The sequence below is a fragment of the Leguminivora glycinivorella genome, chromosome 12 (assembly GCF_023078275.1).
Source record: "Leguminivora glycinivorella isolate SPB_JAAS2020 chromosome 12, LegGlyc_1.1, whole genome shotgun sequence".
NCBI lineage: Eukaryota > Metazoa > Arthropoda > Insecta > Lepidoptera > Tortricidae > Leguminivora > Leguminivora glycinivorella.
The window spans coordinates 13,030,642-13,049,632 of record NC_062982.1 but is presented as its reverse complement, the minus strand read 5'-3'; the positions used below and the strand labels follow the sequence as shown (position 1 = coordinate 13,049,632).

Here is an 18,991-nt window from a genome sequence, read left to right as displayed (position 1 = left end):
AAACACTGTACGAGTAGGTATGTACGAAATTTCTCTGAAAACATTCCCAATTTCACTAAGTCCCCAAGCGCTCAATCCACTGAATACCATTTAGCTATTGCAAAAACACTAGGTTAGGTATTTCTGCAGACAGTTTCCCAATGTGCTCCATTTCACCGCACGTGCACTTGAATCCCAAGTGGCAGCCGCAATCCGTCAAACAAATGTTTATTTACCTGCACGTTATCTGAATCACAATTTACGACGTATATAAGGCTCGACTTTTTCTTTGTGCATCACACATCACATCTTCTTTTCACCAAGGAAGGTCCACTGTCTAATAAGCAAAATGTTCTCTTTCAAATCTGTAAGTATTGAGCTTTTTATTATATAGTTAATTGGTCATTAATTAACGTGCGACGTTGTTAAAGGAAATCGTTAAGTGAAATAAAATATACCGAATAAATTATGTACTTAGCTGTAATTGCTATACATATAATTTAATTGTACCCATTAAGAGTAAGTTTGGCCTGGCCAGCCATATAAGAGCTCATATGAGAAAAAACTTTGACTTGGGAAATCGATGTGGAGGACTATATATATAATTATACCCATTATTAGTCAGTATGAAAATAACTAGGTATAAGTATACCTAACACAGATGTCATATATACCATAGATCAAGCAAACGTATCTACTTAGCGTGTCAAATGAACTCAGTGAAATCCACTGAGTTGTCCGTCTTTACTCGCAGCTTGCAGCTTTCGGGCGTCAATTTTTGTAAGTTGAAGTCAACCAAAACATAAAAAATGCCTCGTTACGTGATATTCAATTGCAACAACACAAAAATTATGAACAATCAAGAGCCTGAGACATATTTAAAATTACAGGCAAGAATCAACTTCAGTACAAAATTTGACACGCTCGGCCCCTATACAAATATATGAATTTGTTTCTTCTATCTAAATTAAGTTCTGTGATACCTAATAATCACAATTATTGATGTCTAATCTTAATAAAGTTTATGTTTAGGCTTTTAAATATTATCTCACACTAATTATTAAAATTGTTTGCTCCAGATCGTACTCATCGCCGCGGCTTTCGCCGTTGGAGCAGAATGCAGCGTCGCCGTGGCGGCTCCCCTGGTCGCACCAGCTCACGTTGGCTACGCCCAGGCTATTCCTCAAAACATCCCTCCTTATGCGTCGCAAGTCAGCGTGGTCAACAGGGCGGTGAGCCCGTTGGTGGCTAGCCCCTTCGCCGCTCCGTACATTGCTGGACCTGCTCCATATGCCGCTTACGCTGCGCCTGCTGCTTACGCCGCAGCGCCGTTAGCGGCACCCGCAGCCTTTGCTGCCCCTGCCGCGTATGCTGCCCCTGCCGCGTATGCTGCCCCCGCCGCGTATGCTGCCCCTGCCGCGTATGCTGCCCCCGCCGCATATGCTGCTCCGGCCGCCTACTCTGCCGCCCCCTTCCCTTATGCCCCCGCGGCACCCATAGTCCGAGCTCCCCTCGGTGTTGCCCCGGCCTTTGTGCGATAGATTTAAGAAAACACGACTGACCTTCCTATGCTTTATAAAATAGATCCACTCGTTATTGACGTAAACAGATAACTATTAACAAAGTATACGATTGGCGTCAAAAACGAGTGCTTCTTACAAGTTTCCTAAAACCTTACGTAGGTATATTTTATTTTTATAAATATGTAATAAATGTTTTATACTGTCATATGTCTTCATGTTTTTACCCTCCTGTGCAATTAACATATACGAGTAGTATAGATAGACTAGGAGTTACCAAACTTTTTTTGAACACGCCTCCCTGTTGCCTAAAAGGAAATGTCCACGCCCCCCAACCCCCTAACAAGTGGACAGATCACACGTTACTGAACTATTAGGGGTCAACTTGTCCCACGGCCTTGCGCCCCCCTTAAAATGTTGCTGCACCTCCCTTGGGTGGCGAGCCCCACAGTTTGAAATCCCCTGGTATAGACTGCCTGTTTGCGTTAATTTTAAGGAATAATAAATAATAATTTATTAGTAAACAGTACAGGCAAAAATGTCACAGATATTTAATGTTATTAGGTAATTAGACACGCCTTTAAGAAGTTCATACACAAGTATAAAAGTTAGTTAAATTATATACCTAATTGAGCAATAATAATTCAGTCTATATGATTGTCAAGGAACATTAGGCCTCTTCTCATGCGCAAGAGAGCTTGGGCTACAATACACATAAATCTTTGAATTTCCTCACAAACCTTAACCAAAATATCTATTGACAAAGATCAAATTATATTTCGTAAAAAAGTTGTGTAAAACTGGTTTGTACGAGCCAGGATTTGAACCCGCAACCTCCGGATTCAAAGTCGGGTGTCATTATGCCTTTAGCCTCTACCTAATTGAGTGCTTTTTAAGTATTATTGTACATAACTAATATCTTATTACCCAGGAGCTTGAAATAAAAGAAATTTAATTTTAATTTTATAAATGTTAAACTTGGTAGGTACTCGCAGGTAATTTCTTCGATATTTTTCATATTTTAACTTTCGTCTAACCTTTAATATCTGAGGATAAGATAAGACAAACGTTAGTTATGAACACGTCGGTAACATCCACCACATTGCAGAGGCATAAAGTTGTAATTTGCAATTTGATAACGATTTGGATGTGTTCCTCCTTGCTTCGCTTGTCGTCGTACCTAACGGTGACTCTGGGGCAGTTTTTCTTTTCTGATAGCGAGTAATAATTCTGCTAATGTAATATTGTGCTATAAGATAGGTACATACAATTGTGCTAAACCAAAGTCGACCAAAGTAATGTTCTGTAAAACAATATTCTGCCAAATGTATCTTATGCGTGGTAGTAATAATGCCAACTAAGTTTTCTGCAAAATTACCATTCGACCGAAAGTGTTTCTGCGAAACATGTTATGCGAAGTGTGTTTCGGACTAAAATTATTCTGCCAGATGAGGGTAACCCACTACCTACACATAACTACAAAAATACAATAGAGCGGCTAATGAAGATATTTATTTTTGAAAATGGTAACTCTCATGACCGCCGCAGGTTGTTTGCTTCTTTACCTACTTTTGGAACAGTCTAGTAATTTGTGTTTCTTGAATCAAAAACCTCAAAGAAAAAAGTGTGTATGGAGAAATTACCACCTCAATGTCCTCTTAATACCTGAGTATATCAGCGTTATTTAAATACTCATTAATTTGAGCACAATTGAGCTTATTGTGGCGCCAAGTCCATTTGTGTAAGAATGTTCTCATGTATTTAGAGAATTGATTATTTGTTTATACTTAAATAAAAAAAAGGTGTCTGACGTCCCACGTTCTACACAGGCCAAAATTAAATTTTGACTCCTTGTCAATTTGATACAGTCAAATTTAAGCTGACAAATGTTGAATTTTGAAATCCGGTTTTTCAAAGTGAAAGCGATACCTATCTCTGCGTGCGTAGCCGAATGGCATTTCTCCGACGCCAAACGAAAACGAAACGCCGCGCCAGTTAGTCGGGCTCTGTCGCGCCAATACGCACGAGCGATAGAGATAGATATCTACTAGCGTTTCGTTTCGTGAGCGTTTCGTGAGCGTTTGTGCCATTCGGCTACGCACCCTGGAATTGCTAACATTTTGATATCCACTGGACTGTATTTATTCACCATAGTCATTAGGTAAAATATTTGCTGAGTTACTTAAGTTCTTACATGGGTATTTATTTAGTACAGTCACCTGCAATAACTATAAAAGCCCCAAAATTGTCCAAATTATTTATAAAAAAACGTGTCACTTATTTTTGCGGCCTGCAAGTGACTGTACGTCTATTAAATGCTACAAGTAAGTGCTTATTGCATTGGTAGCGGAAAAATAAAATCACTTTTTTTGTTAACTCTTCATTATCTTTTATATACAAAAAACAGCCTCGACTCATGTATAAAAAACCTACTAACTTAACTAAATTAGTTTAATTAGATATTACTACTACTGTCCGACTAGATTTATTTCCACGCGACAGGTGCGGGCGCCAGCGGAGCTGGTGCGAGGAACCTGTTGTATAAGTGTAGATGGGGGACTGCTCTTGCCACTGGAACAGGGGCAGGTGCAAACACTGGGGTTGGAGCGGGTGCAAACACAGGGGCCGGTGCTACTGGGGCAGGCGCAAATACGGGAGCCGGTGCTACTGGGGCCGGTGCAAATACGGGAGCTGGCGCAAAGGCTGGCCTCACAATGGGCGCGAAAGGAACAGGCGCGGGTACTGGTAAAGCTCGCGCAAACACAGGAGCCGGGAACGCTGGAACCGCAGGTGCAAATCTTGGCACAGCGGGTGCGAAGAACGGTGCAGGCGCTGGTAGTACTGGGGCTGGCAGAGGCGCCGGTAATACTGGCGCAGGTAGCGGCGCTGGCAGAACAGGTGCTGGTGCTACCGCGGCTAGCGGCGCGGGTGCTACGGCGTGGATGGATCTGATGCCGTGCGGGAAGTTGTAGAATGGAGCGTATCTGACTATGGGGAAGGATCTGACTGCTGGTACGATGTGTGCATGGCCTACGCTAGCACTGCAGCTAGCTATGAGGGCGGCGAAGGAAATGATCTGCAATAAAAATAAATGAATTAATTAGATATTACATAACGGAAAGCACAATTATGAATTTATAGTTTTCTTTTATTCAATGGCTTTTTAGCAAGCGTCCAACGTTTAGTCTATAGAGTTGCCAACAAATTCGAGAAGCTTCACTGTCGTTTGCTGATCCCTTTCTATCCTAGCAATGCGCGTCGCCATTCCTACATTCATCCACTGGTCACGACTACAAACGTCAAGAAAAGGGGGACCAGAAGTGATTAGCTACTTACAAATCTAATAGCCGACATGGTGTATGTTTGACACGACTTGATGAGTCGAGGAACAACCTGGGTGTGTGTTGATGGATGTGTCACATGTCGTTATATAGTTCATACTGTTGCAAGCATTACGTCTTCGCTGGTCGTGTTCGGTTTCACTTTCCTACGGCAGGACATGCGCATGCCCAATTAGATACCAACATGGGCGCCATCGATTACCGAATGTGTCATGTTGCCCATTGATAGGGTTGTTATATAACTCGGAGTTGCAGGGAGCGATTGGTAATCAGGCTTTGTTTGTATGAGTCAACTATACTAAGTAGTTTTAATTTGCATGAATCCACAGGCGCATCAAAGTATCGTTTAGCTTCGTGGTGCATGTTACACATTTTATTGGTAGGTACCATCATCCGACGAAAGTAGAATCGGACAAATTTAGGAATGTGACGATAAACGAACGTGTCGATCCAAGAGTATACCATTTTATTGTACCAATGCTTACCTCATTCACATCTTCCCTATAAACATTGGGATACTTAGAGAATCAAAGATATTTTTTATGCTGTACCTTTAAAATGGAATGGATTTTTGTGTACTTATTTATGGTACAAAGGATTGCCTGACTGGGGGGCATCTTTAACCATTTGAGGTATTTGCCATGTTTTATGAACACATCTTATATGTGTCCACTAGACAGTTAGGTAGTGGACATTATTAGCTACGGTGTTTCAATACGTATGGAGTTTTCCCGCATTAGTTCACCAAAAAAAATTTCTAGTCAGGTCGAAACTTTAAAGGAACATATGTATTGAAAAACGTCGTACGATACACGCGCGAAGAGGGAATTCGTAACTCGTGTCTCGTCGGTCGTGTTTTAATTTATCGCTACTCGTTTCAAATAGGCTAGTTTCCAATAAGTACTTAAAATAAAATATTTTATGCAGTGCACGAAATAAAGCACCACATAATTAGAAGAAAAATATGGACTTATGTTTAAAAATAATTTCTATTTAATAAGTAAAATAGAAAAATATAAAGTAAATGAATTGACCGTGACGTCACTCCTCAGTATAGTAATTCCATATTAGCAAATCGTTTTGACAGTTCTTAAAAAGAAGCTGATTTGACTAGTAGGAAACTAGCCTATTTCCTCTTTTCCGCACTTGTGTCGTAATGCACCATATCTGTTATACTTCTTTCTTTAGTAGGAATCGCATAATTTTAATCTAGGTCTTTATGGCAGCAAAATTGGAACACAGTCGTCTTGACCCATATAGTTTTATGGGTAAATATTGAACAATAGGCATCACAAAACGAGTCCACGGACAAATCACGCCCTCAATATGGAGTTTAATACGCAGTATAACCATAATCTTATTCGAATTGAATCCTAATGAAGTTCTAATAAAACTGTATCCACTTCAGTTATCTGTGTACTTAGCCAACGTCACAATCGCTTACGATAGATACTATACTCTCTCTATCTCTTATGGAGTGGTGCGACAGAGCCAACCTGCGATTTGATCGCCAAGTGGCGTCCACGATTGTCACTTCGGCTACCGGCTTACATATTACGTTGAAGGAAAAGAGCCTTACTATCATTGAAACAGAGTTTTTAATGTACAATATATGAGACTGTCACTAACTAGGTATTTGATATTCAAGGGGCATTCGGAGCGAAGCACTCGTGCCGGAGAAATGGTTCACCGGTGTGTTCCACTGTACTACATTTCAAGTTATTTTTATCACTTGCTTATCCTGAATGATCTACACTTCGGTACTAGATAAATGAAAATTCATGAAAAATATTGATTTCAGCTACTATGTAGTATTCAGTATACAATAAATATCTTAAAACTGGTATTGTACTTGTAATTATAAATTAGGTAATGATGAATATTTACTAGGAGATGACTCTTAATAATGTGTAGGAAACCTCCTACAGAAAGGGCATAACTCAGCAAGCAAAAATATCATACTCGACGAGAAATAATAGTCTTTTTCAGGCTTCACATCCCAAGATTTATAGTTATTTGTTATACAAGGGGGCAAAGTTGTATTTTAACGCCGAGTGTGGAATTGAAAAACGAGCAAGTGAAAGGATTCTATAGTTGAACCACGAGCGAAGCGAGTGGTTCGAGAATAGAATCCTGAACTTGCGAGTTTTTTAACACACGAGAAGTAAAATACATTTGCACCCGAGTGTAACACAAAACTTTTCCCCTCACTATAGCGAGCAAACTACAACGCAAAAAATGCGTTTACCACTGCTTCCAGTAGTTCCACAGGTGGTAAATCATCTTTATTACTAGATTCACCTACTTTTATCAATTTTAAAGTAATTAATTTGACTTTATTCAAGGTCAAATTACTTTACCCACTAGTGGATAAAATGCGTTTTTACCCGCTGGTATTAAAGGACAAAACACGTGTTTCCGAGCTAGTGAGGGGAAAAGTTAATTATTTGCGAGTAATGTATAATAGTACATCACGAAACAGTGCGTAAAGAAGGAAGTTCAAAACGAGTGGCGATAAATTAAAACACGACCGAAGGGAGTATTTTAAATCGACACGAGTTACGAATTTCCTTTTCGCACGTGTATCGTACGACGTTTTTTCAGTACAGATGGCCCTTCGAAGTTTTGACCTGACATGTAATGAACCACTTCTCACACTAGTGCGTAAAAAAAACACCATCTGTACTGAAAAAGAACATTCCTGATTATATGGGTCAACTAACTCAACTATACTGACGTAGGTTCCGAAATACGTAAGTAAATGAATAATTACTTGACCACTTTACCCCAGTGCCCTCTCATATTTCAGGGAGCTTTTCCTAGTCTGTAACTCGATGGCGCTTATCTATTCAAACACGAGTAGTTAAGGTTCGGTAAGTTTATTATACGTAAGAGTTATTTCGAGAGCCCTCTTTTTTCGTGAAAATCCAACAAAGAACGGTGTAGACCTATTTACTTACTTATGTAAATATTTATATGAGATAGTAACACATGGTCGCAATATTATACCCAAACAGGCGAACATGTTCATGATACTTAAATATTTATATTAATAAATTCTTCAATATCGCTCGATCTGACTTGGATCGGTACCCAAAAAGGCTTGAATTTCAGCTACAAGTAATACATAAACTGTTATAAGTAGTAACATTCTTCGTATCCTTTTAGATGTTATTATATGTGTATATTTTCTTGATATTTCATTTCAGCCAGCATACGCTCAGCAGGGCTGCCGATTTTCTTGTAACCGAGGAGATGAAGGTCCCCATATTACCTATTTAGTATATCAGTGATTTCAGGCGATTATTATTTTGTTATTCTTACTAGATTTTAGTAAGGTATCAATTTGATTTCTTTGTTTTCTTCTAGGCGCACCGTCGACAGCACGTACGTATTTAAATAGGTCAGTCAAATTTCAATTGTTTCGATAAGGCTTCAAAGGGTCCGATGCGTAACAACGTTTGTTGTTTGTGCTACAAGGAGGTACCTACTTTCCAAGGACTAATCGCCAACTTCCTTGAAACTTTGTCCACGTAAATTAATTGGTAGGTACCTATTAGGTACTTCTCTACGTATGAGCTACGCAAAATAATTTTCCACCAAAATGCATACGTAATCACTTTGTTTGGATTTTTGTTTATTACCAAGGTCCAGCGTTTATTTTAGTCGTATATTCATTCAATTAACTGTGTTTGTAAGAACAATACTCGTTATAACACAGTCTATTTAGACAACTACGTGCGTGTTTGTTTTGTCATTTGGTTACTGTTATTGATACAGATCGGTCCTTTGAAGGACATTCAAAAATATACGTAAGATGTAAACAATTTTATTTGGTAAAAATGGTCAGTCTTTCTTTTGTTTAAAGGGCGAAGTAAGGAGCAGAAGGCGCGAAGTAGGGCGCAGCGTAAGGTGCAGCGTAGCGAGCGTACGCGGGCAAGACGGGGGCTGGTGCGACGGCTGGGGCCACGATCCTGGCTGCCGGGGCCACGTAGGGGGCAGGGGCGGCAACCACCGGCGCAGCGGGAGCCACGAAGCGGGCAGCGTATGCAGCCGGAGCGACCACAGGGGCCGGCGCAGCGACTAAAGGTGCCGGTGCAGCAACCAAAGGGGCAGCGGCCACCAGTCCATTGTAATTTCTGGAGACGTACTGGGAGCTGGTGGCGGTCACGAAGGGGGCGGGGGCCACGACAGGTGCAGGCGCGGCGACTAGGGGAGCTGCTACTGCTGGGGCCACGAGCGCGGCGGGAGCGACGCTGGGCTTGGCAGCAGCCAGAGCAAGGGTGGCGAGGAACACCTGAAGTTTAAAAATAATCAATTATGTACCTGTTTTCAGTATTTTTCAGATTTCTTTCAGTATTTTCCTTTAAAAGGTTGAATTAAAATTTCAATAAGAACCCAAAAAAATTACGACTTAATGAAAAATTTGCACAACAGTAGCAAATTGGAAACGAAATGTGCAGGAAGAAAATTCGAGGTTGCTATTTCCGGCACTTACAATCTTGAACATTTTGCTTGTTGTTTCTGTGTGTTGGACAGAAGATGCGAATGTGATGTGTCCAAGCCGGTGACAATAGCTTTTATACGGTAGCCTGCAGATTCACCTTGCGCCGCGTTTCGTCACGGTGGTGCAACTCGTTAGACTCCGGGCACGCAACGGGGCCACGTCAGTTACGTTACGACACGAAAGCTGGACCTAGGTATATGGATCACTAAGTCAGTGTCAACTTCTGGGTTTGGATAACCTTGAAATTTAATAGAATTTACTTTAGTTTCGTCTTATCAGTGATGTCATTATACGGGATGTTTTCTTTAACACGAGAAAATAATTGAAACACTTTTGATCAACAACTTTAAAAATAAAAACCCTAAAAATGTGCAAGTAACTAAAACAGGTTAGCAGGAACTGACTAGCACGTTATTTATTCGCAGATTGGCGAAGTAATTTTCTACATTTTCATTACAATGGATTTCCGTAAAGTAACGCTTGATTCCATTGATTAGAAGTAATTATATTAGAACGTTTCATTCATGGGGAATTGAGGACTCGCCTTGGTTTGTATTATCAAATCATTTAAAACTAGATTTGTTAAATATTAATACAAAACATCGAATTCATGAGGAAATAAGTGTGGTTTTTATGGTTGAGTGGAGGTTAGCAGCATTTTTAACCCCCGACGCAAAAACGACGGGGTGTTATAGGTTTGACGTATCTATCTGTCTGTATGTCTCTATGTGTGTGTGTGCGTGTGTGTCCAGTAAATACCTCTACGTATTATGACATTTTAAGCGCTCACATGTGTAGAAAAAAATAATGACTTAATTGGGTTTGAATACATGGCATTAGTCCTGACTCGGGTCCGTGAGATTTTTTTGGAACTTATGTGGTAAATATTACTACTAGTTTTCCGGTGAAGGAAAATACCATAAGGAAACCTCATAACCAACCAACCTACCCAACGCCATAATCGCTTACGCTCATATCGTTATCATCATAGCTGACTCGCTCTGTCGCGCCAATACAAAGTGATACATACAGACATGCCAACGTAATACAGGCGATAAATGAAACGAGAGGTGTTTTTGGGTTACTCTTAATTTTCAGCCTAAAATGAATTTTCGAAAAATTTGCAAGCAGAATGTACTGTAAACATGGTTGCGATGACAGTCAATGCATTGCATTACATTGCGGGCCGGGCCGTATTATTTTGTATGGATAAAAATGTTGTTTCAAGTTTAAGTAAAAGTTATTTAATTTTATTATACATTTCTTATGTCCTATACTCACCACCGTTAAAGGATTCGCCCGTATTAGCTTTACACCCTGTATGCATCCATTTGCGAAGGAATACAAAGGTGTATAAAGGTCTCCAATACGCATTGGGCTAGCGTGGGAAAGGGGAGTGGGGCTATAGCCCGATCTCTGTTACGTATCGGAGGAGGTCTGTGGCCAGCAGTGGGATATACATTATAATATTGACTTCCGGTTCGAGCTCCATCTTAGATCTTCACGACACGAGATTGCTAAGATTCTTAGCGATCTCGTGTCGTGAATAATTTATTTTTCTTTTGCTCATTAATGCTGTTTAAAGTGCAATATCGATTGCTTATGATGCGGTAAACTAATGTTGTAGTGAAAAGCTGATGAAGAATTAATCTCGGAACGCGTTTATCCTCTTTTTGTCGTCAACAGCCGGTAGTCCACGTGCTCTTGTAAAATCAAGCTATCAATTTATGTGCTAAGTCATCGTACACTGTCGTACTTACCGTACCAAAATCACGAATTAATATTAGTTCATATCACCTTGACACTGGCGAAATAGTCCCAATAATGGACTGAAGCCATTTAATTTAAAAAAAATAAACATATAATACTCAATAAATAAGTACGTCTTGTACTTAAAATATGGCAGTAACTTATTATGTTTGACCTAAAACTAGAACATCCTAAATACATGTAGTAACTACTTATAATTATATAGTTTTAATAGTCATATCTGATTTGTTCATTGAGAAAGACCGATTTGCATATCTGGGCATCGTTCGGCGTTTGTAATTTCTAATTCGTTTTCTCTGCACCATTATGGAAAGAAAACCGATCATAGGCAGTGCATACAAATTTTATTTCATAAAATTGAATACTTAAAAAAAATACATTCTCTGATGCACATTTAGGAAAACCCGCGTATAGCGCTGGATTAGTCGATCTTATTTGTAAAATTTGGACAATTTGGAATACTGAAACTGGTAAATTTATAATACGTATATCCTGTACTACAAACTTCTCAGACCACATTTTTATTATAAGGTTTTAAAAAAGAGTAAACAAGGCTAAGACGAATTCAATTTTTTTAAGACATTACCCAAAAATTAAGTGACAATTTCTTTGAAAGTCTACATCACATCGGAGTTATTTTCGTACACAATTAATCTGCAACGTTTACTAAAATTGCTCTTATGGCTTAATGATTATAAATTTCTATTATATATTTTTGGCAATTTTTTGAAAACGAGCCTTCCCCGTCACTATTATTGCCACTTCTGGACATTTTCTCATATGTTGTTAGACTAAGTAGAAAAAGTCCTATAATATATATTTGTAAACTACTCGGAAAGCTCTGTAATTTGATTTCACACACGGTATGATTAAGCGCTCGGTTGCGATTTCACTATTTTTCACATGAAAGCCCTCTTAAGGCTCCCGTAGTCAAATTGTTCAACAAGGAATGGTGGTAATTCAGAAAATCTTTACATCAAATTGAGGCCTTTAAAAATAATATTCAGGTTTGTAGCAAAGTGTTTTGATTTAAAGAAAGAAAGAAGAAAGTTGTTTTGAACGATTTTCAACTGTTTGCAACCAAAATAATATAATAAGCATATCTACAATAGCAAATTTACATTACATTGATATTTTTCAAATACTTACATATGTATTTCGTTATATATACCTATTTCGTAATATAATAAATACATTGGATACTTACTTCACTCATTTTGTATGGGCCATAAAGTCCTAAAAAGCTTTATAATTTGCCAAAGCTTTCACAAAGGTTAATAACCCTTACATCTATGAAAAAAGCACCCTTTCCCGTAAAACAAAAGCATTTTGTTATGTACGTACAAAATTAATTATTTTTACCTTGCATATGTGAGTACCTAATCCTGTACCATTATAAAATTGTCTTTTTTTAAACCCAGGTGAAATTTATACAGGAGGTCGTTGGCACGTTGATTACATTTTTGTAGAAGTGTCGTCTTTAGGAATTAAGTGGGTATTTTTATTTGACAATGTGTAACCGCTGGGTGATGTTTTTGTTTACTGTAGAAATTTATTTTTAATACTGACATAATTCGATCCGTATCTACAACTAATTTTAGACGTGTCTTTAGAGTCGAATTGAGATGTACATAAGTTAGTGTAACATATCTATTATCAAGGTGTGCTGTGTGCCACTGTACAGAGTACTAGTACTTACTGCTTATTTTGTAGGATTTATCATTCACATTTTGGTTAGGCATTTCGTTTTCTGTGCGAAAGATTAAGTTTAGACGTGTATGAAATATTTAGTAAATATTAAATGAAAATTATATTTTACCAAAAATATAAATTATAATTAATTCCTTATCCTCAAACATATTTACAAAAGTGCATTTTATATAACAGGTGAAAGTAACTCATTATTTACACTAAGAAAACATCTTACTGTCTTGGCGGCTTAGTATTAGGCCTTGCTAAGGGACTGAACGTCGTTGGTTCTATGTCCCTCGAGTTGGGCCTTCTCAAAGCATTTTGGTATCGTTGTTTCGTGTAACGGGCTGGCTTCCTTCTATACATAACGATCCGTACGGGTCGACCGCGGATCCTCAGTGGCGCAGATACAGGCCTAATTATTATTTTTGTTTTCGGCGGCACAAAAGTATGGACGTGGCGAATTTGTTGGAATGGCAACTGGTTCAACGGCGGTGGAGCAATATAGGTCAAGGGAACTGGCTCAACCTCCACTGACGTTTTCAACTTCTGTGGTTTATTGTGAGGTTCCAAAGGCAACTGCTGAAATTGTGGTGGCGCATATTGACTGAAACCCACATTCTGATTGTTCTGATTCGACGGCAGAGCTTGAACGAAGTTGTTATCGGAATTCGACGGTAAAGGTGTAGTGGACTCGGGCTCTCGTACTGTCGCTTTAGTGTTGACCTGTCTCGTAGTGGTGGGTTCAGTCCTAGAGTCTTCATCGGGTACGACTATTGGTGGCGATGATGGGATGAAATTGATTGCTGGCGGTGGTCCGAACGGATAGGGCGGTAGAAGGATAGTTGCGACAGGTGCAGCTTGGGCCGTCGCTATAGCGATTGCTACATTTGGTTCAACTGATAAATTTGGTTGTGGTTGCACTGGCACTGGGACTGCTTTAGGAACTGATTGCACTATCACTGGTGGAGCAGGAACCGCAGGAGCTACAGGAACCACGGGCACTGCTGGCGCGGCCACCAATCTGTTGAACGTTCTCTCAAAGTATTGAGAGCTGGCAGCGGTGACCACGGGCGGCCCAACCGGCGCTAACGCAGGTCCTACCGCCACTCCGGAACTATACACATATCCACATGTTGAGGACAGTAGTAACACCTGTAAAGATCACGATCATTATTTCTCATGTATGAAAAAGTTAAAAATGTTAAATGTTTATGGAATCAACAATTACCGTTATTAGCATTTTATCGAACATCCGTCGGTCACCAGTTTTGATATAATAATGGGGCGTTAGAAATTGGAGCCCATGCTTTTATATAGGTGTAACAAATTTTGCATTGTGGTGAGGCAATGTGGCTCATGCCGCGGAATACCTAATGGTTCAATGGGTAAGGACAGGTCCTTGGTGGCTACGAAAATCGTATTGAAATTACGACGAAGGAATAATAATAAACGACGGCCAACGTGGAAAGTACTTCCTAGGTGCCTTATATTGCGTTTTGCTAGTAACATGCCATAACATTACCATTACATCGTGTTAAGCAATGTTCATTGATACAAGTCGGCCAAAAGGGCCTTATTGGTAAATTTGGAATTCTGATTCTGTTGGGTGAGCTGTTGTGGGTCTTAATCGTGTAATTTATTTAAGAATAGAATATATATTTCTTTCTTCTTTCTTCTAGAAACTTGAATACCTACACCCCCCATTTCCATTCGATACTTACACAGTAGATACATAAATTATACGCCAAGTCCTATTAATTTATGCCTATCTTATAAGAAGTTGGCGATTTCACTTGGAATCAATTACATACATACATGCCAAAACGGTAATTAGGGTTCCGTAGTCAACTAGGAACCCTTATAGTTTCGCCATGTCTGTCTGTCCGTCCGTCCGTCCGTCCGTCCGTCCGTCCGTCCGTCCGTCCGTCCGTCCGTCCGTCCGTCCGTCCGTCCGTCCGTCCGCGGATAATCTCAGTAACCGTAAGCACTAGAAAGCTGAAATTTGGTACCAATATGTATATCAATCACGCCAACAAAGTGCAAAAATAAAAAATGGAAAAAAATGTTTTATTAGGGTACCCCCCCTACATGTAAAGTGGGAGCGGATATTTTTTTTCATTCCAACCCCAACGTGTGATATATTGTTGGATAGGTATTAAAAAATGAAGAAGGGTTTACTAAGATCGTTTTTTGATAATATTAATATTTTCGGAAATAATCGCTTCTAAAGGAAAAAAAAGTGCGTCCCCCCCCTCTAACTTTTGAACCCTATGTTCAAAAAATATGAAAAAAATCAAAATAGTAGATCTTTATAAAAACTTTCTAGGAAAATTGTTTTGAACTTGATAGGTTCAGTAGTTTTTGAGAAAAATACGGAAAACTACGGAACCCTACACTGAGCGTGGCCCGACACGCTCTTGGCCGGTTTTTTTTATTTAGTTTTGAAATCTAAGGAAATTACTTTCTATCAACGCACCGCTCGTCGTCGGCAGAGTGTTGTGCTGAATAGTCGAGGACTGAGCTATTTAAGAGTTAATTATTTATTTTCTTGATGTCTAGGTTTTCCTTAAGCTCTGCACAGTTGGAGGTTCCTCTATTTCTATATTTTCGCACCAATCATGTGCTAGCCCTACTTGACTTACAGGCGTCCATAGGCTTTGGATATTCCGGTTTAAATATATAAAATGTACATCAGTGTTGACTGTTGATACGAATCACTAAATTAATCGAAAGAGGTTCTAGAATATAAGTATTGAATCTAGATATATTTAGTCTCAGAAATTTTATCATGCCTTGACAATGGAGGCGTATTCCGATATGAAAAGGGGGTGTAAAGCCCGAAGAATTTAATAACGAAATGGCGCGCCACAAAGAATACAACAGAGAACATTGTCGTCACGCCGGTTTTTATCTTTTGTTTTAATCTCTTTGAAAATATGCTTTTTCTGAAACTTAGCAAGTCAACACTTGGATATAATTTAGGTAAATAAAAATAATTTTACGACAACGATCTGTGAGGTCTGTGTGTACTGAAATTAGAACTTTACCAACTTTACTTCCGATTGCGATACAACCCTTGGTGGTTCTTGGCCCCCACTTTCGCGATCCTTGGTAATCCTTTTATACGTATTTCTTTATTCTCCTAAGGTCTTCTTCGACACAGTCAATTTAAGTCACATTCTCCGATGTAGCCTTTTTTGTGTTGTTTTTTTTTTCTATCGGTCCAATTTAATTCTTTTTAGGTTTTCGGTACACCAAGCCCAGACAATTCACGACATTGTGCTTTTGGTTAAAACGTGTAACAAAAATATTGTTGCTGAGTAATATTAGTTATTCCACAAAAAAATCTTACAAATCCTAAATAAGCCGTGAAAATTTATTGCTGTTAATTTTTTAGATTTTATTCCAATCAGTAGTTTTAACCTTTCATAATAAAAGAGCGCGTTTATTTACAATGAAACGCAGAGTTCCTAAACATAGTTTATAGCAAGCCTACATTTCATATTATGCTCTAGCGACCAGAAGTGCGCTGATTTGCGCCTTTTTGTATGAAACGCCTTGCTATATTCAGTCAGACGGGGCAGTTATATTATTTTGCTGTTTATTTCACACAGGCACCATTACGTACAGCTTAAAATTTAAAGCTTAAGTAGACAGGTAATATTTTAAAAACTTTTAGGCATAGGAATAATAATAAATAAGTTAACATGCAGAAAACTTATTTTCCATTATTCTAAATAAAAGGTAACTTTTACTGCAGAAATAACACACAGAATTGCGCCCAGTCGGACGATACTTATGTGACGGTACTGTACGGTCGTATTGCTGAAGTAAATGTTAAAATAGTTGTCGAATCAATTAAGTGGATGACAATTTATTTATTTATTTATTATTAAAAGACGTTCAGATGACATTACAGTTTAACCAATACGTTACGAAACTTAGATAAATAACAAAAAAGAGAACAATAAAAATTAAATTAAACAATAAATAGTAGGCACATATTATGTGAGAGCAATTCTGTTGTACAAATATGACCATTAAACTTCATACAAATACAATAAAATGTATTTATTATTGAATAATTAATAAATAAAAATATTAAAACTATATATGACTTATAGTTATATAGTAAGCGTTGACATTGACAATGTGACAGTGACAGACATAGTTGCGTAACTCTAATTTGCATCGAGAAGCCGGCCGTCCAGCATTAACAATAGTTTTCTGCTGTAACTACATTTGGACACCTAATTTACTTTATATCTTATTATATTGCAGCAAGGTAGATAATTTAATGCTTTATAAATGTAAGTTACACACAACTGAAATATTTCTCACTACGACATTTTGCATCGTTCGTTCACTTGTGCATGACTCTGACAGCCGAAAACAAAATGTATTGAATGGCTGAAAGAATTAGGGTCAAGTTAGCGACAGTGGTAAAAAGGTGAACTTCATACTTTTCAGCATTTTCACGCTATTCAACACTGAATAGATTATTTGTATTAAGGTACAAGTGAGAATAGAAAAGGCTAGTTAGCTACACAGTTCAAATGGCAAAGTATTTATCATTTTTATATAATCCCCTTATATATCTAATTCCCTTGTTAAATTATGAAAAAAATTAAATTATCGAAGTGGTAGCAGTATTGGATACAGGTTATAACATATGTATAGGATACACACAAGATAAATCGGTAAGTTTTGCACCGGGATGGCCTAGTGCTCATGTTATGTGGTCTACCGCGAACATTCAAATATTACAGAAGACATGACATTTGCACATGCATTGGGGGATTTATCCCTTTTTCTCTCGTCTATTTTCATTTCTTTCCAGTAATGTTTTCCTTATCTTATTAATTCACTCTGAATGAAGCAGCCTGACTTAGGTTCATCCCACACGATCTTAAATTAAGAATTGTAATGTCACCAAGAGTTAATTAACATCACTTTAATTTTATGACTTCTAATTATTAATGAAAGCATCTGAATAAGAAGCGGGGGTGAATTGTAATGATTTTAGAATATTCTTTTGGTCAAATACATTTTCGTGTAATTCTTAGGTACCTAAAAACGATCTACTGGCAAGCAAGGTACGAGTATTTACACAAATTCATAATATGATTAAATATTTTTTTTAGTAATAATTATTCTGATGATATGTTGTTCTTAGAATTGATCTTTATCATTGCTTAAGTACCTACATATGAGCAGTGTCTCAGTTCATTAGGTAATAAAAATACCTGTTATAAATATTTTATGTACACTATACTAGTTTTATGAAGACTCTTGGGTATTTGATTATCAGTGTAGGTACATATTTGCCAAACCTATTTATAAGATATTTACGCAACGCAACGTTTTGTCACTAAGAGAAAATTGGCTAGGTGTCACCCTTTAACTCGACCTAAGTCGACTAAGTATCCGAAAATAGTTGACTGTTACTGAAAGTTCTTGCTAAATCCAGTAAGGTTAATACAGGTTCATTAGTTGATATTATTTAAGTAATATTTTATCCTATAAAGGTTATAAAGTATTGAGACGAACAGGAAATAAACATATCAAGTGATGAAAAACATTTGTGTAACTCGGGGCGAAAGATTGCAAATTCGAGCCTAGAACTTCCGCCCCACGTTGCATAATGTTACTATTGATATGGGGTTGATCATTGAATTGAAAGTCAGATTTTACTGAGAAATAATTTATTTCAAATATCACATATATGTCATGGTCTGCTGATGGCTAAGTTCAATTTAGATGGCAACGACGGAAGAGGAGTAAGAGTATGGGGCAGCCACATATGGGGCTGCTACGTATGGGGCCGAGGCAGCGACGTAGGGCGCGGAGGCGACGTATGCGGCGGGCGCGGCCACGTACGCGGCCAGCCCGTTGTTGATGCGGTGGTAGTACTGCGAGCTGGACGCCGTCACCACGGGGGCCGCCACCAGCGGCGCGGGCGCCGCCAGCACGGTAGGCTTAGCAGCGGCGATAGCGACGAGGGCAGAGATGACTACGATCTGTAACGAACAAAATGCATTGCTGATTAGATCAGATTACTTAAATCTCACACTATTAAATTTATTGTAGGTACGTATGTACTCACAAGCTTCATCATTTTGTTGCTTTTTTATTAGATGGTGCTTGCTTGTTGATGATGAAGCAAAGGACTGATACCA

General features: G+C 38.5%; 4 protein-coding genes across 4 annotated transcripts; 1 reads left to right on the top strand and 3 right to left on the bottom strand.

Annotated features, from left to right (window-relative positions):
- Positions 1-267: 267 nt before the first annotated feature.
- LOC125232074 (cuticle protein 16.5-like) lies at positions 268-1,707 on the top strand. Its single transcript, XM_048137688.1, has 2 exons — positions 268-346; positions 1,059-1,707. The coding sequence occupies exons 1-2, from the start codon at positions 329-331 to the stop codon at positions 1,518-1,520; spliced, it is 480 nt and encodes a 159-aa protein (XP_047993645.1). The 5' UTR covers positions 268-328; the 3' UTR covers positions 1,521-1,707.
- Positions 1,708-3,870: 2,163 nt separating this feature from the next.
- On the bottom strand, positions 3,871-4,880 carry LOC125232193 (nematocyst expressed protein 3-like). The gene is made up of 2 exons (XM_048137828.1): positions 4,836-4,880; positions 3,871-4,575 (listed from the first exon to the last, which is right to left on the bottom strand). Exons 1-2 carry the CDS (start codon positions 4,851-4,853, stop codon positions 3,985-3,987), a joined length of 609 nt encoding a protein of 202 aa, XP_047993785.1. The 5' UTR covers positions 4,854-4,880; the 3' UTR covers positions 3,871-3,984.
- Positions 4,881-8,653: 3,773 nt separating this feature from the next.
- Positions 8,654-9,396, bottom strand: LOC125231778 (translation initiation factor IF-2-like). Its single transcript, XM_048137347.1, has 2 exons — positions 9,339-9,396; positions 8,654-9,137 (listed from the first exon to the last, which is right to left on the bottom strand). Exons 1-2 carry the CDS (start codon positions 9,348-9,350, stop codon positions 8,703-8,705), a joined length of 447 nt encoding a protein of 148 aa, XP_047993304.1. The 5' UTR covers positions 9,351-9,396; the 3' UTR covers positions 8,654-8,702.
- Positions 9,397-12,941: 3,545 nt separating this feature from the next.
- Positions 12,942-18,991, bottom strand: LOC125231996 (SH3 domain-containing protein C23A1.17-like). The gene is made up of 4 exons (XM_048137604.1): positions 18,919-18,991; positions 18,584-18,832; positions 14,041-14,118; positions 12,942-13,964 (listed from the first exon to the last, which is right to left on the bottom strand). The coding sequence occupies exons 1-4, from the start codon at positions 18,928-18,930 to the stop codon at positions 13,041-13,043; spliced, it is 1,263 nt and encodes a 420-aa protein (XP_047993561.1). The 5' UTR covers positions 18,931-18,991; the 3' UTR covers positions 12,942-13,040.

What these genes read in the sequence shown, in the direction of transcription:
- LOC125231996 (XM_048137604.1), bottom strand. An exon ending in CATACTCTTACTCCTCTTCC is followed by an intron (nt 14,119 to 18,583) that starts GTCGTTGCCATC and finishes CCTATATAAAAG; the next exon opens with CATGGGCTCCAATTTCTAAC. An exon ending in TCGATAAAATGCTAATAACG is followed by an intron (nt 13,965 to 14,040) that starts GTAATTGTTGAT and finishes TGATCTTTACAG; the next exon opens with GTGTTACTACTGTCCTCAAC.